We start from the raw sequence: 18,667 nt of genomic DNA on the forward strand, positions 1-18,667 counted from the left end.
AGCCCCAAATGCCGATCACGCTACATTGGCCCAGTGGGCTTGAAGAAGCCCAACCACATAGAAACCAACTAAAGCCCATGTGGAAGGGCCGCTTGTCTGTCGAATGAGACATCCAAAGTCAACTGTTGACCTGACAAGTTGCGACATTCGATTGTGTTACGACTCTCCTATGTAAAATTTCGAACCAAAATCAATCCGAAAATCGGATTACATGGATAGGGAAAAAAAAAGATAATGTGACCAACATGAGAAAAAATGGTCGTATGACTACGTAAGTGATGTGTACTCGCTAATTTAGTATTTTAAATTCGGATTTTAAGTGTTCTCTGACCTTTTTTATACTCTTCGTAAGGTGGATTTATGATTATAAAGATAAGTTGCAAATTAAACAAAATATCGTCGTGTTATGTCTTCATTTATGTACTCCTTCTTGATTTGATCCTTTTGTTTTGGTAGGTAAAAAGTCTCCATTTCATTCATATTGAATACAGTCGCAGATTGGGTTGTAATGTCCATATCCATAATACCATCCCTTACACGGTACTTATCCAAACTATATAACATGGTTTTTTGCTTTGGTATTAATAATACTCATGTGCAATTCCAATCCACAAAATTTGTCTTTGATCCTAGCCCAATAATACTATTTCTATATTATCTGAGATGGAGACTATTTACTTCTAATTTTTCGATTTTTAACCTTTGAGACTTTGGTTTAGTTTAATATATGAGCATCCTAATTCTAATACATATGTTCAATTACTGTCTTGTGCTCGTGCCTGGGAGTCGGGTATCTGAGCTTGAGATTCGATGCTCATGCCAGGTTCCTTGGCTACTCATACTTAAGTCACCAACGTCCAGATAATGCATGTCTCTTTTAGAAAATCAAATGAGTTTTTCCTTACTAAACGACGGAAAATGATTTTCAGTTACTTTTCAAGTCTCAGCAAAATATCGGAAAATAATTTTATTTTCCTGAAAAATGGCTTCGAGGAAAACGTTTTTCAGAAAAATGTCACATTTGTCGCGAAATAAATAGAGGTTTATTTCGCGAAAAATGAATAATTTGAAAAAATGCTTTCAAAAAAAAGATTATTTATATCATTTATAAAAATAAATGGATATAAGTGAAATAAATAATTTCTTTATAAAGTAATTTTTAAATTATCCAAATAGAATCTATTGTATTCGAACTTCACTTTGGTTCGCTCGCGTGATTGATGTGATATGATGGTTTTCTTTCTTTTGCAAGTGGCCGCAGACATACTAAAGAAACCTTTCTTCTGTGGTTCTTGAAGGTCAACCTGCACTTGTCATGCTCCAGTCCGCCATTGTTGGAGCTGCGGTGCACAATGGGCATGACCGAAAGAGAAGAGCAAGACCCATTGTTGGTATCTCCATCCCACGATGAAGATGAAGGCCGGGGAGAGAAAGAGGACGGTTCAGACCAGGTGGGTCTGATCAGCCGCACGTTGTCGGAGTCGAAGGAGCTGTGGCGGGTCGCCGGGCCTTCCATCTTCAGTCGGGTGGCCCTGTACTCCATAACCGTCGTCACTCAAGCCTTCGCCGGCCACCTTGGGGACATCGATCTCGCCGCCATCTCCATTGCCACCACCGTCATTATCTCCATCAGCTTCGGGTTCTTGGTTTGTGCTGCGCTCTTTCGCTTTTTCTTCTTACCCATTTCTTCTTCGGTCGCAGAATAGGTGGTGGCGGATGAAATGAAGAGTTTGGTTTGTGGAAGTTGAAAACGTGTGTGCACATTGCTCTGTCCATCTGCATTTCCGTTGTGGTTGTTAGAGTCGGGTTTGGGATGAATGGGCTTTCAATCAAATTGAAATTGCGTTCTTTATTTCTTTCTAAAGTTCAGGAATTTATAGATTTGCATGATCACATCGATTATTTTGTGCTATGGGACTAGTTAGATTGTCAAATTAGAAATTGTTTGGATAGTGGTGATACTGGTTGTTGGAAGTGGCGGCGGTGGCAGCGGAAATAACTGGGGTGGTGGAGGTGGTCAGGTGAGGGGGTGGAAATGGTGATGATATCTTGAAGATGGTGGTGGAGGTGACACTATGTGGTGGTGACAAAAATGGGATTTGTATGGCAGTGGTCATGGTGGCGGCAGTGGTGATGAGGCTGATTAATTGGCTTTGGTTATGATGGTCATCATGCCATGGAAATTTCGATTGCAAGTTAGAATCTTAGTTCCTTGATGTTAGCCTTCAAATTGGATTGACAAATGTCAACGATTTGGAATAGCAATCAAAAATTAAAATTACCGCTGTTAGAAATGACGAGTAAACAGTGGAATTTTAAAGAAGAAGTGTCTTCAATAGCAGTACTCACTCTCAAATTTGATGCATAGAGAAAGATTTTTCAGATTGTTTCTAATTTAAACTTTTGGGCTGCTTGTCTAGCTGGGCATGGCTAGTGCTCTGGAGACTTTATGTGGCCAAGCCTATGGAGCCAAACAATACCGGATGCTAGGCATATACCTGCAACGTTCCTGGATAGTTCTATTCACATGCTCAATTTTAATGCTACCTCTTTTTGTTTTCACTACTCCGATTCTGAAGCTCATTGGTCAGTCCAGCGCAGTGGCTGAGCAGACGGGTGTGGTTGCTATTTGGTTAATTCCATTCCACTTGTGCTTCCCATTCCAATTCACGCTACAGAGGTTCTTGCAGAGCCAACTTAAGACTGCAGTTATTGTATGGGTCTCGGGGGGATCTCTTGCACTCCATACGCTTATTAGTTGGCTGTTTGTTTACAAATTGAGAGTTGGGCTCGTTGGAACGGCTTTAACTATTGACTTCTCCTGGTGGGTTACAGTCCTTGGTATGTTTGCTTACACTGTTTGTGGCGGTTGTCCTCTTACGTGGACTGGATTGTCAACTCAGGCCATCATTGGGCTGGGGGAGTTTTTCAAGCTCTCCATTGCTTCAGGAGTCATGCTCTTGTACTCTCTCTCTCTCTCTCTCTCTCTCTCTCTCTCTCTCTCTCTCTCTCTCTCTGACATTCTTTACAGCTTTGTTAAACATAAACATGGAATAAACTAAATTCTCTTTCTAAGCATAGAGTTTTTGGCTATGTATATAACTTTTTAAATACTTCTAGTTATTATATCAGGAAGTCAGAATCGTGACAATTTACAAAGTCGCAGCTTAGTAAGCATCAGAACACGGCAAAAGCCTAGTAGCACAGCACAAAATGTAAGCCACCGACATTCGACAGAGTCTCTAATTATAGTTTGTGGTTTTTGTTTTCAGGTTGGAGAATTTCTATTACAGAGTACTCATCATAATGTCAGGGTATTTAAACAACTCAGAGGTTGCAGTTGATGCCCTGTCCATTTGGTTGGTTAACTTATGATAATAGACTTATGAGTTGTTTGCAATTTCTCTGATATTGCAGTACTGTTCTCATGCTTTACATTGATTGACAGCATTACTATGTTTGGCTGGGAATCAATGATTGCACTGGGATTTTTGGCTGCAACTGGGTAGGATTACTAGTCTCTCATGCTCCCAATGTATATGTTTTCAAAAAAATGGACTTTCAGTCCATAGACTTTTTCAAATGGCACAGCATCAGCGAATTTTATTATAGACATTTCAATTTTGTGCTGCTGGAGGAAATTAGCTCCCTTGTAGCTAGAAAAAATGAGGTTATTATGTATCTATACATGTGGCAACTTGAAGTTAAATACTTATACGGCCATTTTGCTTAATAGATGCTTCGGACTGATACACCTGAAAGCAAGTGACATGAACTACAGTCCCTTGAATTTGATTATGTTGGTTTATCCGTTAGTTGATTTTATCCACGGTAGGGACTTTGTGGAGAGCAAAATTTGCATGTCAAAAAAGTTGAAGGAGGGAGCCATGTGCTTTTCCTTCTTTTGGTGCCTCTTGCATTCTTGCTCGACCATGAGAAAAATATAACCTTCTCATCATGCGGAAACTGTGTGTGGACTGTTTTGAACCTTTTATATATATATATATATATATATATATATATATATATATATATATATATATTTCTGTATCTTTCATGTGAGTTGGTTTACAGGAAATTCTCTTGAGACAGTAAACATAAATATGCATTACTTTTTCATACTGCTCTAGCAAGAAAATAAGTTACGAGAACAATGAGCAAAAACTATTGTCCATGATGAATTTACAGTGAAAAGTTAAGCAGAAACTTTTTTGGCAATAAGCACAGGCTGAGTTTACATGCATTTTGCATCTATAGTCTCTAATTCTTATGTTTGCAAGATGGGATTGACTTATACATACTTCGGTAATTCTTTAGTAACTTCATAGTACCATCATGCCAGAATGCTCTTTATATTGACTTTTTTTGATTGGCTTAACTCCTAGTTACTTGATTGTGTTTATTTCTGCTCTTAAAATCTTCTGAAAAATGAGCTGCAAATTCCTCTGGATGATCATGTTATTATTGTGGATATCCTTTTTTCTGAGGGAGCTTCCCTGTCATGGAACCACAAAATTGCAATCAGGGTGTATATGAATTTCGTAGATTCTGAAGATGTCTGCAGAAATAGGCTGATTTAGAATATTTAATTAGAAATTGTCAAGGACGAGCAAGAACAAAAAAAGAGTAAAAATCGTCAACTTCGATTTTAATCTAAGTGTGCATTTTTATAAGGAGTGTTACTATGTGAACCGTTTTACATAGAATGCTCTATGAGCACTTTTTTTTAGCATACTTAACGTGGAACTATTGGGACTGGCTACTGGTATCACATGGAAAATCATTGCCTTGAAATCTGAAAACTTTCTTTGTTTGATTGCTCAACAGTGTCATCTGAGAGCGCTTTGAGAAAATCTTTTATCTATAGGGTTTAGGCATGATACTTTTTACAACAATTGGTCAGAAGTCTCTTTCCTCTACTCTCTCAAAGTTGATTGCATCCAAGATAGCTTTCTGATGCAAATTGTGACCATTTTCACGTTCAAACGAAAGACATCCCACCTGCAAGCATATATAATTCACTTTAGTCTATCAGTCTGTTCTCTTTTTGAGATGTATTTAACTTCTCAACTCAGAGTCCGGGTAGCAAATGAGCTAGGTGCAGGTAATGCGAAGGGTGCCAAATTTGCTCTACTGGTGTCGTTGTTCAGCTCTCTGGTGGTGGGGATACTCTTCTGCACTATTGTTATTGCCTTCAACGAGAAGCTTGCAATGATCTTTTCCTCGAGCGTTTCTATTATAAAAATGGTCAATGAGCTAGCAGTCTTATTGGCATTCACCATTCTGTTCAATTCAATTCAACCAGTACTGTCAGGTAATTCAGTAGGTTATGTAGAGACTCCAGATTTTGTGACCACGAAATACTTACATGGCCAAGTGATTTTCAGGTGCAGCTGTTGGATCTGGTTGGCAAGCATTAGCAGCTGTGGTTAACATCGGTAGCTATTACTTAATTGGGGTTCCCCTTGGAGTTCTCTTTGGTTGGTTTTTGAGTTTTGGTATCGCGGTATGATCTCGGAATTTATTCCTGTTTCAATTAAACTCCTACATAAACCATTAAAATGAATTCTTCATCCTACAAGTGAGGTCAGTTCTTTTTTTTGTACATGAACATGCTCCATTTCATGCCACGTTATCAAATTTGTGACCTAAGTCCAAATAGTTAGGAGTCTCTATATTTAAGATTGAACCCCAAGCTTGTTTGGGATTCTTCCCTACGAATTTTCCAGAAATGCATGGTGGCCACTCAGTATAAGGCATTACTCCCATGAGGTTTCAATTTTCTCTATTTGCAGTCCAAACTCCTGATTCAGCTTGTTGCACAGGGGACATGGGCTGGGATGATCAGTGGAACTGTGGTCCAGACATTGATATTAGCACTTATCACTGTCAAATGTGATTGGGAGGAGGAGGTAAGAGACTAAGGGCCTGTTTGTTTCCTAAAATAGTTAAGATTTTCTATTCTAGTTCTAATTTGAGAATGAAAATTCCCATAAAAACGTGTTTGGTGTTCTCTTGAAAATGTTTTCAAACGAAAACGTGGCGGAACTCGATTTCAGTTTTAAGCTGGAGAAATGAAAACAATTTCTTTTATCATTTTCACAATCTTCAGTGCCAAATGAAAAGTTTTCATGCAGAAGCTAACTCACTTTCATCCTGTCATCTTTCACATGTCTCAAACCCAGAAAAGAAAAAACTCGTAAGATCAATAATCGATACCCATTATTAGCTCACCTCCCTTGCACATAATCATCAAAATCAACACTATAAAGAGTGATTTTAGCCAAAAAAAAAAAGAAACACTCTGGAAGAGTGAGGCACATGGAGAAAGAGAGAAAAAGAGTGCCCTTCTAGTTCTTGCTGGAGGTGACTAGTGCAAAATTGATGAAATTGTGATAAGAGATGTAATCATCGCAGATTTGCTTGTCATAATGAAGAGTTTAATTTCTTCCACTTCTTGTTCCTTCCTTATGGAGAAATGCTGAGTATTCTAAGCCCCTAAGATTGGTGTACTTGGTTGGTGCGTTAGGTGGCTCAGGAACTAGTTATCTGTTAAAATCCCACCAATTGTGTGCACATTGTTTGGCATTATTATAACTTGCACAGGCCAAAGAGTTGAACTTGATTGGTGTTCCATGGGTCTTTAGGTAACCGAGCCTCTGTGTTTGTGCACCTGGTTTACAAAATAATCAAAAGATGAGTGGTCCACATAATTGTTCTACTAACTTGTGTGGCAGATTGCATTTGAGCCTTTAAACAAGGGGGTCACTCTTGACACTCGATAAAAGTAGTACATCAATGGTTTAAACGAGTTTAGTATGCCTAGGATCTTTCTTGTTTTTGTTAACTCCTTTCTTTGCTTGGCTGGGTAAGATGTCACTGCTAGTTTTTGCACCCCAGCCAACCCCACCAAACCAAGGAACTTAGCCTTCAACACATGCTTTTTCTCTCAGCGCACAGAGATAGAGAACCACAACCACGCCCACTAGCCCATCTGTGCTTGAACTTGCACAGATGTCCATCCATTTATCATGCAGTTCCTAAACGTGTTTTCTGATAAACATGTCACTTGCAGGCTCGGAAAGCTAAGACTCGTGTAAGGAATGAGGCAGGTTTGATCGGTGATACGTAATGTGCTGCGTGCAATCACATGATTGATGAGGCTTGTATGGTGGTATATGGCATTGTAAATCTCAGGAGGACAATCATTGAAGAAGTGATCGAAGAATTAAGTCTGCAGAGCAGGTATGTCTTGCCATAGAGTATCATTCTGATTGATTTTCAGGGATGGATCTAATTCATGCAGAACCAAAGTGAGTCATACGAATGTTGGTCTTAATATGCAAACTTGACAAAAGAGGGTACATTCCAACTCCATGGAAAATCAGTAAAACAAGCTATTAGCATGTCCCATGATGTTTGTATAACTTGGTAAGGTTGTCCATTTGTTTGTGGGGTGGATGGCGGTACTGGTGTAGCGTAGTTTCCATGGCTTGTTAAAATCCACTCAAAAATCACGATGTGTGATTTTATTCGCTAAAGTATATTGGCCTCACATGATATTCACGTCATGTAGGTCGAGTGGCTCACATGTTTCGGGAGCATGTGAGAATGAACTCTTTATTAACTGTCGACGAGCCGATGACTCTTTATATAGCTTGGCGGCTCATCCTAATGTAATTTATGGTATAAGATAAACAAGTAATTGTGATATATAGTTGCTTCAATAATCAACATTTGTAAAACATAGACATTATGTGTGGCAAATGGGAGCAATTCCTAAATTATTTCCATTACTGTTATGTAGAAATGAAATTTGAGATTTAATATGCACAGACAACTTAAAGTCTCTACGAAGATGAATATGTATGTGCAAAGTGAAATGTTTTTCTATGGCAAAAAAAAATTGACTTGGAAATTTAACATCGGCTCCGAACAATGAAGGTAAACAAATTTTGAATAGATTATTGAAAATCTTCGAATTAAAGTATGTTCTAATATTAATTAAACACCTATGGATATGTGTTATGTGAGGTGTCTCTGAATTTTTTTATGCATTTCCCAATTTATCCTTGCCTGGAGGCCATAACCCCGACACGCAATGTTTCTCGCCGTTTATGCATTGTACTTCTATGTGTTGCATTTTCGTATTGCAAAATTGATGTGATTAAAAAAATAATTAGTAAATTGTGTCTTTTTTGTTAGGAGAAGCATTTATTAGGGAAATCGTATGTTCATTCGAACAATGTCTCTTTAAGTTGCATTTGAATGAGTAGTCATCTATTATGAAAAGACGTAACACATATATATAATTGTGAGCCCACGAGATTTCAATTGTTAATTTACACAGGTCTCACACAATTTGTCACATCATTTAAGGTCGAGGGACACATTTTTCAAGAGCACGGGAGAACAGTTGCCATCAAGCCGAAGATTTTATTTTTTTTTGCCTAAAAAGAAGGAAGGATAGGTTGAAGTATAGAATTAATATAAAAGAGTTCTGCTTATGAGTGCCTAAGTAAGGAATATTTTTTAATTTTAAGAGTATAGGAAAATTTGAAAACTGCAATCTTTTTCATATTTTTCTTAATAAGTATTTTGGAAGCACTACTTAATGAAATCTTAAAAAGAAAAGTCAGATACGGGATAAGCTTGCCAGCTTAATAAAATGAACAAGGAAGGAACTGACATGCCTGCCTCGTCCATCCTTTGGGGTTGATGTTCCTTCCGGTTCTCGGCCATCCTTATGTCTTGATAATTCGCGAGTTGATCTTGTCTCATGAGGAATGTTATTTCTACTATAATTGTCGTTTCTTTAGGCACGAGATGCGTTGAATTGGGAAAACTATTCAAAAACTTTTAATCCTATTGTACGGAAACCAGTTATGTCCTAATCTTTCAAATGTGACAACTTAGTCCTACATATTTTGATAGCTTGTCAATTTAATCTTAAACCTTTCAGTTTTGCCAATTTAGTCATAAACCTTTTAATGATTTTCAAATCATCAATATCAATCAACTTTTCAGTTGCAAAATCCTCTCCGTGCCACTTTGGAGATTTTGCTTTTTGAAAAAAAAATGCGTTCATTTCGAGACATATTTTCAAAATTAGTTCGTATAATTTCGATTGAGTAGAGTAAGCGAATCCTGTCAACAATCGTGCCTAATTGCTTGATTAGCAAACAAGTCAGGTCATCGAAAAAAATTAATTCGTAATCACAATTTACCCAAGTAAGCAAAATTTTACTTCTAAAAGTAAAAGACGCGTGATTGGAAAAGAAAATCTTAACATATTCGATTGAACAAAATCTTAACACGTGATTTGAATAAGTAGTCATCTACCGTGAAAAGACGTAACAAATATATATAATTGAGAGCCCACAAGATTTCAATCGCTAATTTACACGGGTCTCACACAATTTGTCACATCATTTAAGGTCGAGGGACTCACATTTTTCAAGAGCATGTGAGAACAGTTGCCATCGAGCCGAAGATTTTTTTTTTTTGCCGAAAAAGAAGGAAGGATAGGTTGAAGTAAAGAATTAATATAAAAGAGTTTTGCTTATGAGTGCCTAAGTAAGGAATATTTTTATTTTTATTTTTAGAGTATAGGAATATTTGCAAATTGCAATCTTTTTCATATTTTTCTTAGCAAGTATTTTGGAAGCACTATTTAATGAAATCTTAAAAAGAAAAGTCAGATACGAGATAAGCTTGCCAGCTTAATAAAATGAAAAAGGAAGGAACTTACATGCCTGCCCCGTCCATCCTTTGGGGTTGATGTTCCTTCAGCCTTGAGGTTCTCGGCCATCCTTATGTCTTGATAATTCGCGAGTTGATCTTGTCCTAGAAGGAATGTCATTTATACTATAATTGTCGTTTCTTTCGGCACGAGATGCGTTGAATTGGGAAAACTATTCAAAAAAATTTAATCCTATTGTACGGAAACCAGTTTAGTCCTAATCTTCCAATTGTGACAACTTAGTCCTACATATTTTGATAGCTTGTCAATTTAATTTTAAACCTTTCAGTTTTGCCAATTTAGTCCTAAACTTTTTAATGATTTGTAAATCATCAATATCAATCAACTTTTCAGTTGCAAAATCCTCTCCGTGCCACTCTCGAGATGTTGCTTTTTGAAAAACATGCGTTCATTTCAAGATATATTTTCGAAATTAGTTCGTATAATTTCGATTGAGTAGAGTAAGCGAGTCCTGTCAACAATCGTGCCTAATTGCTTGATTAGCAAACAAGTCAGATCATCGAAAAAAATTAATTCGTAATCGCAATTTGCCCAAGTAAGCAAAACTTTACTTCTAAAAGTCAAAGACACGTGATTGGAAAAGAAAATCTTAACATATTCGATTGAATAAAATCTTAACACGTGATTTGAATGAGTAGTTATCTATCATGAAAAGACGTAACACATATATATAATTGTGAGCCCACAAGATTTCAATCGCTAATTTATACAGGTCTCACACAATTTGTCACATCATTTAAGGTCGAGGGACTCACATTTTTCAAGAGCATGTGAGAACAGTTGCCATCGAGCCGAAGATTTTTTTTTTTGCCAAAAAAGGAGGAAGGATAGGTTGAAGTAAAGAATTAATCTAAAAGAGTTTTGCTTATGAGTGCCTAAGTAAGGAATATTTTTTTTTATTTTTAGAGTATAGGAATATTTGCAAATTGCAATCTTTTTCATATTTTTCTTAATAAGTATTTTGGAAGCACTATTTAATGAAATCTTAAAAAGAAAATTCAGATACGAGATAAGCTTGCCAGCTTAATAAAATGAACAAGGAAGGAACTTACATGCCTGCCCCGTCCATCCTTTGGAGTTGATGTTCCTTCAGCCTTGAGGTTCTCGGCCATCCTTATGTCTTGATAATTTGCGAGTTGATCTTGTCCCAGAAGGAATGTCATTTATACTATAATTGTCATTTCTTTCGGCACGAGATGCGTTGAATTGGGAAAACTATTCAAAAAATTTTAATCCTATTGTACATAAACCAGTTCAGTCATAATCTTCCAATTGTGACAACTTAGTCCTACATATTTTGATAGCTTGTCAATTTAATCTTAAACCTTTCGGTTTTGCCAATTTAGTCCTAAACTTTTTAATGATTTGTAAATCATCAATATCAATCAACTTTTCAGTTGCAAAATCCTCTTCGTGCCACTCTCGAGATGTTGCTTTTTGAAAAAAATGCGTTCATTTCAAGATATATTTTCGAAATTAGTTCATATAATTTCGATTGAGTAGAGTAAGCGAGTCCTGTCAACAATCGTGCCTAATTGCTTGATTAGCAAACAAGTCAGATCATCGAAAAAAATTAATTCGTAATCACAATTTTCCCAAGTAAGCAAAACTTTACTTCTGAAAGTCAAAGACACGTGATTGGAAAAGAAAATCGTAACATATTCGATTGAACAAAATCTTAACACGTGATTTGAATGAGTAGTTATCTACCATGAAAAGACGTAACACACATATATATATATATATAATGAGTAGTTATCTACCATGAAAAGACGTAACACACACACACATATATATATATATATATATATATATATATATATATATATATATATATATAAATATAATTGTGAGCCCACAAGATTTCAATCGCTAATTTACACAGGTCTCACACAATTTGTCACATCATTTAAGGTCAAGGGACTCACATTTTTCAAGAGCATGTGAGAACAGTTGCCATCGAGCTGAAGATTTTTTTTTTGGCTGAAAAAGAAGGAAGGATAGCTTGAAGTAAAGAATTAATATAAAAGAGTTTTGCTTATGAGTGCCTAAGTAAGGAATATTTTTTTATTTTTAGAGTATAGGAATATTTGAAAACAGCAATCTTTTTCATATTTTTCTTAACAAGTATTTTGGAAGCACTACTTAATGAAATCTTAAAAAGAAAAGTCAGATATGAGATAAGCTCGCCAGCTTAATAAAATGAACAAGGAAGGAATTGACATGCCTGCCTCGTCCATCCTTTGGGGTTGATGTTCCTTCCGGTTCTCGGCCATCCTTATGTCTTGATAATTCGCGAGTTGATCTTGTCTCATGAGGAATGTTATTTCTACTATAATTGTCGTTTCTTTCGGCACGAGATGCGTTGAATTGGGAAAACTATTCAAAAAATTTTAATCCTATTGTACGGAAACCAGTTATGTCCTAATCTTTCAATTGTGACAACTTAGTCCTACATATTTTGATAGCTTATTAATTTAATCTTAAACTTTTCAGTTTTGTCAATTTAATCATAAACTTTTTAATGATTTGCAAATCATCAATAACAATCAACTTTTCAGTTGCAAAGTCCTCTTTGTGCCACTTTGGAGATGTTGCTTTTTGAAAAAAAAATGCGTTCATTTCGAGATATATTTTCGAAATTAGTTCGTATAATTCCGACCAAGTAGAGTAAGCAAGTCCTGTCAACAATCGTGCCTAAATTGCTTGATGAGCAAACAAGTCAGGTCATCGAAAAAAATTAATTTGTAATCACAATTTACCCAAGTAAGCAAAACTTTACTTCTAAAAGTCAAAGACATGTGATTGGAAAAGAAAATCTTAACATATTCGATTGAACAAGGTAACGTAATGATGCAATAAAAAGTAAAGGATTAGAGAAAAGTACGATTCACTTCTATATAATGAACACACACCGTCTCCTCCCCTCCAAGTCCTGTAGGTTTGCTAGTCGATTTACAGACTTGTGCGAAACACTAGCAGACATGCAGGAAGTTGAGACTTTATTTCTTGTCATCTTAGGCATGGGAGGCTGCTATATCTGTTTACCTGGAGATAGTCAACCGAAATTAACGTGGTGTTTACCTTCACCACTCAAGAGGCCTCAAGTTCTCTCCATATCTTTTTCTTCCCTGGAGAGAGGGAATACGGAAAGAAACTTGGGAACGAGCCTCCATCGTATCGGAGAATCCCTTCCTCTTGTTTTTTCCTTGAGCCTTTTAATGTCTTGCTCAGGACCGAGAGTAAGCAACAATTGTGCCTAAATTGCTTGATGAGCAAACAAGTCAGTGTTGGAGTTGGCGAATACTTCGGGGACCCTTGTTTCTCACACCGGGTACGCCCACGTGAGCTTAGGGAAACTGAAGTGTTGTCCAACGACATGTGACCCATGCGTGCGGAATGCGGGGTTCGGGCGGCGCGCCCGACACGGTGTTCCCTTGCCCGGCCCGGGCGGGGGTTCGGGCGGCGCCCCTGACGGGGTTCCGCCGACCGGTCGGCCGGACGGCCGCCCCGCTCGCCGGTGAGCGGGCGGGGCTCGGGGCGCGCCCGAAACCTCAACGGGTTTGGGCTGGCCCGTATAGTGCGAGATTAAGAGATTTTATATAGGTTTAGGTTTTGGGCCCGTTTGGGGCATATATATATTTTACTCGTTTTTCGATCATTGTAACGAGTTGAGTGGTCAGTAAACCGAAAACATAGTGAAATCTCTTTGCAGACGTAGCCCTAATCGAGGGTGAACCGGTAAATTCGTGCATCGTCTATTTTCTCTGTTTTCTGCGTGATCGTTCTGTTTCGGTTCTCGACACATCCCTTCAGTCAGGTCATCGAAAACAATTAATTTGTAATCACAATTTACCCAAGTAAGCAAAACTTTACTTCTAAAAGTCAAAGACACGTGATTGGAAAAGAAAATCTTAACATATTTGATTGAACAAGGTAACGTAATGATGTAATAAAAAGTAAAGGATTAGAGAAAAGTACGATTCACTTCTATATAATGAACACACGCCGTCTCCTCCCCTCCAAGTCCTGCAGGTTTGCCAGTCGATTTACAGACTTGTGCCAGACATGCAAGAAGTTGAGACTTTATTTCTTGTCATCTTAGGCACGGGAGGCTGCTATATTTGTTTACCTGGAGATAGCCAACCGAAATTGATGTGGTGGTTACCTTCACCACTCAAGAGGCCTCAAGTTCTCTCCATATCTTTTTCTTCCCTGGAGAGAGGGAATACGGAAAGAAACTTGGGAACGAGCCTTCACCGTATCGGAGAATCCCTTCCTCGTGTTTTTTCCTTGAGCCTTTTAATGTCTTGCTCAGGACCGAGAGTAAGCAACAATCATGCCTAAATTGCTTGATGAGCAAACAAGCCAGGTAATCGAAAAAATTTAATTTGTAATCACAATTTACCCAAGTAAGCAAAACTTTACTTCTAAAAGTCAAAGACACGTGATTGGAAAAGAAAATCTTAACATATTCGATTGAACAAGATAACGTAATGATGTAATAAAAAGTAAAGCAACAGAGAAAAGTACGATTCACTTTTATATAATGAACACACGCCGTCTCCTCCCCTCCAAGTCCCACAGGTCTGCCAGTCGATTTACAAATTTGTGCGAAGCACAAGCAAACTTGCAAGAAGCCGAGACTTCCTTTCTTGTTATTCCAGGCGTAGGAGGCTACTATATTTACTTATTCGGAGATGCCAACGAAACTTGACGTGGTGTTTACCTTCATCACTCAAGAGGCCTCAAGTTCTCTCCATATTTTTTCTTCCTTGGATAGATGAAATACGGAAAGAAATTTGGGAACGATCCTCCATCGCACCGAAGAGTCCGTTCTCCATATTTTCTCCTTGAGCCTTTTAAGGTTTTGCTTAGGGTCGAGAGCAAGCGAGTCATGTCAACAATCGTGCCTAAATTGCTTGACGAGCAAACAAGTCAGTTCATCGAAAAAAATTAATTCGTAATCACAATTTATTCAAGTAAGCAAAAGTTTACTTCTTAAAGTCAAAGACACGTAATTGGAAAAAAAAATCTTGTAACATATAACGTAACGACGCAATAAAAAGTAAAAGAACAAAGAAAAGTACGATTCACTTCTATATAACGAACGACGGTCGACGGCCGTCTCCTCCCCTCCAGCTCCGCCATATCTCTTCCTTTTCTCTCCTCTCCTCGCCTCGCCTCGACGGTCGGCTTCGCTTTCTCCGATTCAACCGCAAAGGCTTTCAGCTCTCGATCTCCGACGACGATCATGGGCGCCAAAGGGTGTCTCAGTTCGGACCAACTCGAGTTCTTCCGTTCTCAAGGTGCCCACTCTTCAAGAACCAATTTCTTGCTTTTCTTCCCGTGTTTTTTTTTGGGTGCGATACGATGGGAAAATGATGTAATTTGCTGAGGAGTGACCGCTCTGTTCTGCCGCAGGTTACTTGGTGTTGGAATCGTTCGCTTGCCCGGAAGAGATCGATGCCATGATGAAGAGGATGGACCAGTTGCTCGACGACTTCGACTGCTCCACCGCCTCGATCTTTTCTACCAAGAACCAGGTTCCGCAACTCCAGAGTTTCGTCCTTTTTAGCTTCGTTTTCGACTATGTTTTTCTCGCCCCGAGTGTTATGGATCTTTATCTCGAATTTTGTAGCAGCAACACACCGATGATTATTTCTACGAAAGCGCCGAGAATGTCTCGTTTTTCTTCGAGGGTACGGGTTTTCATTCCATTTTCTATGTATATTGTGGTCGAAACGTGAAGATATTGGTTGATTGATTTGTCAATTACCATTTTCTTGAACTTGAGTTTTGCCGCACATGGTAGCTCTTAATGTCAGCAAGACTGGTTTTAGATTTTTGTGACCCCTCTTCGTGCGTGTTGACTTTGGACTCGGGCATAGAACTTTTATCAGATAGGATTGTGATATTCTGTCATTAGTGCGCATATCAGCATCATTGCCGGAGTGCTACTTTTCACTAATCCTGGTAAATTTCGACAGAGAAAGCATTTGGTGATGATGGAAACTTGAAGCAACCCAAGCAATTGTCCATCAATAAAGTTGGTCACGGTATGCTATGACTGCTACATGATATGGTTCTGGTGCTGTCTTTTTGTAAATGATTGGTTTCGAGTGCTAAATTTTGCTTTTTTATCGAGACTGGTTCCAACGGTTGTCTTTTCTCAGCGCTGCACGAGCTTGACCCAGTGTTTAAGGCCTTCTCTAGCTCAGATAAAGTCTGTGGCATGCTGTCATCCTTAGGTTACAGAAGGCCTATCATCATTCAGTCGATGTATATATTCAAGGTACTTATCTCAGCCAATTAGATTTTTAAGATCAGCGAGTAGCTTAGTATATTATATTGTGCATTCATTTCCAAGGCAAGTTATTGATCTTAGTCTAGTATCATTGGTTGATGAATTAGCCTCTTATTATGGGTTCAGCCAGATGGTTGGTGGTTTACTGCATTTAGGCAGCAGACCTTCCATTCTTCATTTGCGAATATCTGCTGCAAGAGCGCAATGTTGGCCATCTTCCTTTTAACTTGTATCTGTGATTAGAAGATGGATTGATGCTGGCTAACTTTTAGGGACTTGCATTTGATGATACTTCCAGCAATCTTGTGCATAGATGTTGCTTGCGTTTGTCGAATCACCAGGCAATTTTGTCCTTGTCGTATAAAAAACTAGTGGTTATATAATTGTATACTTGACACATCCTAACATGTATGTGATTGGTGGATACCGAAATATAGGTTTAGAGTTTGTTTGGGGTGTGGAAATAGAGAATTTTCTCTTAGTCTCTGGCTGGTAAAGCAGAACTGCTGTTCCTGTATGGGTGTGCAATCAACGCTACTTGATCCCACTATATAAAGATGTTTAGGTTTGTACTATTGTACTCGGTATTATGTCCTAGGTCACCAGTTGAAACTGCTTGTTATATGAAGTGAAGATGTCTAGAAGAGATGCTATGCTAAGATGATCTAAAAATTTATATACACCAAATTTCATTATAGCTTTTGCTGTTCTCATCTTTGCTTTTTATGTAGATCATTTATGTCTCGACTGGTTGAGATATGATCATGTGGGCAATTGTTTGCCAGGATAGTTATCTTGCATATGTTGGCTAAGCCACGGTATCCGACCTAGCAAGTGACATGTTCTTATGTGTTCAATGCTTGAATCCTTTATCCACTATTCTGTCAAAGGCATTTTATTATCCAGCAGTCTTCTTAGTTCTTCTCACATAAAATTGTGCATGCAGCAACCTGGTATTGGAGGTGAAGTAGTGCCACACCAGGATAACTCATTTCTTTACACAGAGCCACCTACTTGCACAGGGCTGTGGTTGGCCCTAGAAGATGCAACTATAACCAATGGCTGTCTTTGGGCTATCCCTGGATCTCACAAGAGTAACATTGTCTATTGTGTAACTCATTATTTGCCTCGCAAGCATATTTCACTCTGAAATTAGTTCTTATCTCTGATCCTTCATGTTTTCCAGATGGCCTTGTGAGAAGGTTTATTCGAGGTGAAGGGGGAGTTTCCTTTGATCGCCCTTCCCCAACTTATGATACGAAAGATTTTGTAGCAATCGAGGTTAAAGCTGGGTCTTTAGTTCTAATTCATGGCGATCTTATTCATCAGAGGTTAGTCTAGAAGCTTTTTTTGTTTGGGACCTGCCAATATCATTTATTGTGCCATGATGATCAAAGTAAAGAATTTGTTGTTGACTTCAGCTTCTATGGCTCCTAATTTCTTCCAGGTTTGTTTTCAATTTTATGGATGCCTTTTTTTTTTTTTTGAAATAATGATTGGCTACTAAAGTTAGTGGTTTACACTAAATCTGCTGAACCTGTTAAATGTTGAAGTGGTCACAAACTCGGTTCTTCTCTGGTTTGGCTGTAAAATATTGTTTGGAAGATTCTTATGAAGCTTGTTGACTCTTAAAAACATGGTGCAATACTCCATGCTCAAAATGAAATGGTGGCTAATTCTTGACTTCTTTCCACTTGTTGACTCTAGCTTTGAGAACCAGTCCTCAAAGTCGAGGCATGCCTACAGCTTACATGTAGTGGATACTGATGGTTGCAAATGGGCGCAGTCAAATTGGTGAGGACATGAGAATTGCTTTCTTCGTTTGGTTTTCCATCATCTTGTTCTGATTTCATTTCTGGTAGATTCTCATCTTCATTAAAAGCTTAGAAACCTTAAAAATGATTTAGTTCAACTTTTTGAGCTGCGATGATTAAATACATCCCTTAATCTGTATTTCTCTTAAAAAAGAAGTTAGCATGACTGAAGACTGCTTTTGCTTCTCTAATTGCTGATTCGGAGTTTGGTGATTGGTTTCCAGGATCAGGAGAAAAGTCGAGGCGGAGCCTCTCTTTGTAGCTTGATCTGATCCCACCTGTACCGGGGTTGCCATGTGTGAGGCAAGAGAATTAAATCATTGAGGCAATCTTTTATAATCAATCTGTACATGGAGGAACTGCGTCAATCTTCAGAGAAATCACCATGGTTGTCACCTTTGCAAAGTCATAAAATGCCCGTTTCTTTTATCTGTAGTATTGGGATCTTGAAACGTTCGCTTGCGGAATGTAAATCTCGGACAGGTCGCAATATGAATAAGAATGATCAACTGAAAGACCCATTGTTGGTCTGGGAAGTACATGAAAAATGATTGGAACAGATCTACTAGTAATCCCTGTATGGCGTGCATTGTGAATTGTACTGGTGCTTGTCAACCTAAAGTTATCTGAACTCTAGTTAATTGTGGTCTTCATTCCTGCCCTGTGCCTAAGATAAGGAAAATAGACTGTATTCTTTTGGAGTTAGCCAAAAACCAGAAACGTTTGTAAGCTGTAGGAATTTTAAGCTTTTAATTTAGGGCTCCAACTAGGGTGAATCCTAAA

General features: G+C 38.2%; 2 protein-coding genes across 3 annotated transcripts; both read left to right on the forward strand.

The window, feature by feature from the left end:
- Positions 1-1,235: 1,235 nt before the first annotated feature.
- Positions 1,236-7,571, forward strand: LOC115676435 (protein DETOXIFICATION 27-like). Its single transcript, XM_056311554.1, has 8 exons — positions 1,236-1,646; positions 2,421-2,962; positions 3,273-3,359; positions 3,449-3,505; positions 5,076-5,314; positions 5,388-5,506; positions 5,826-5,912; positions 7,076-7,571. The coding sequence occupies exons 1-8, from the start codon at positions 1,353-1,355 to the stop codon at positions 7,130-7,132; spliced, it is 1,482 nt and encodes a 493-aa protein (XP_056167529.1). The 5' UTR covers positions 1,236-1,352; the 3' UTR covers positions 7,133-7,571.
- A 7,309-nt stretch (positions 7,572-14,880) lies between these two features.
- On the forward strand, positions 14,881-18,443 carry LOC115676500 (phytanoyl-CoA dioxygenase). 2 transcript variants are annotated; one of them, XM_030599448.2, is made up of 9 exons: positions 14,881-15,072; positions 15,188-15,309; positions 15,408-15,465; positions 15,754-15,822; positions 15,940-16,058; positions 17,017-17,164; positions 17,257-17,401; positions 17,778-17,864; positions 18,109-18,443. In XM_030599448.2, exons 1-9 carry the CDS (start codon positions 15,018-15,020, stop codon positions 18,149-18,151), a joined length of 846 nt encoding a protein of 281 aa, XP_030455308.1. In that variant the 5' UTR covers positions 14,881-15,017; the 3' UTR covers positions 18,152-18,443. The 2 variants fall into 2 exon arrangements, with proteins under 2 accessions (XP_030455308.1, XP_030455307.1); XM_030599447.2 differs by having other exon boundaries at positions 14,882-15,072; positions 15,405-15,465.
- Positions 18,444-18,667: the final 224 nt, after the last annotated feature.

Source organism: Syzygium oleosum, unplaced genomic scaffold (genome assembly GCF_021117445.2).
Source record: "Syzygium oleosum isolate NSW1041296 unplaced genomic scaffold, Sole_v2.1 Sole_v2.05, whole genome shotgun sequence".
Lineage (NCBI taxonomy): Eukaryota > Viridiplantae > Streptophyta > Magnoliopsida > Myrtales > Myrtaceae > Syzygium > Syzygium oleosum.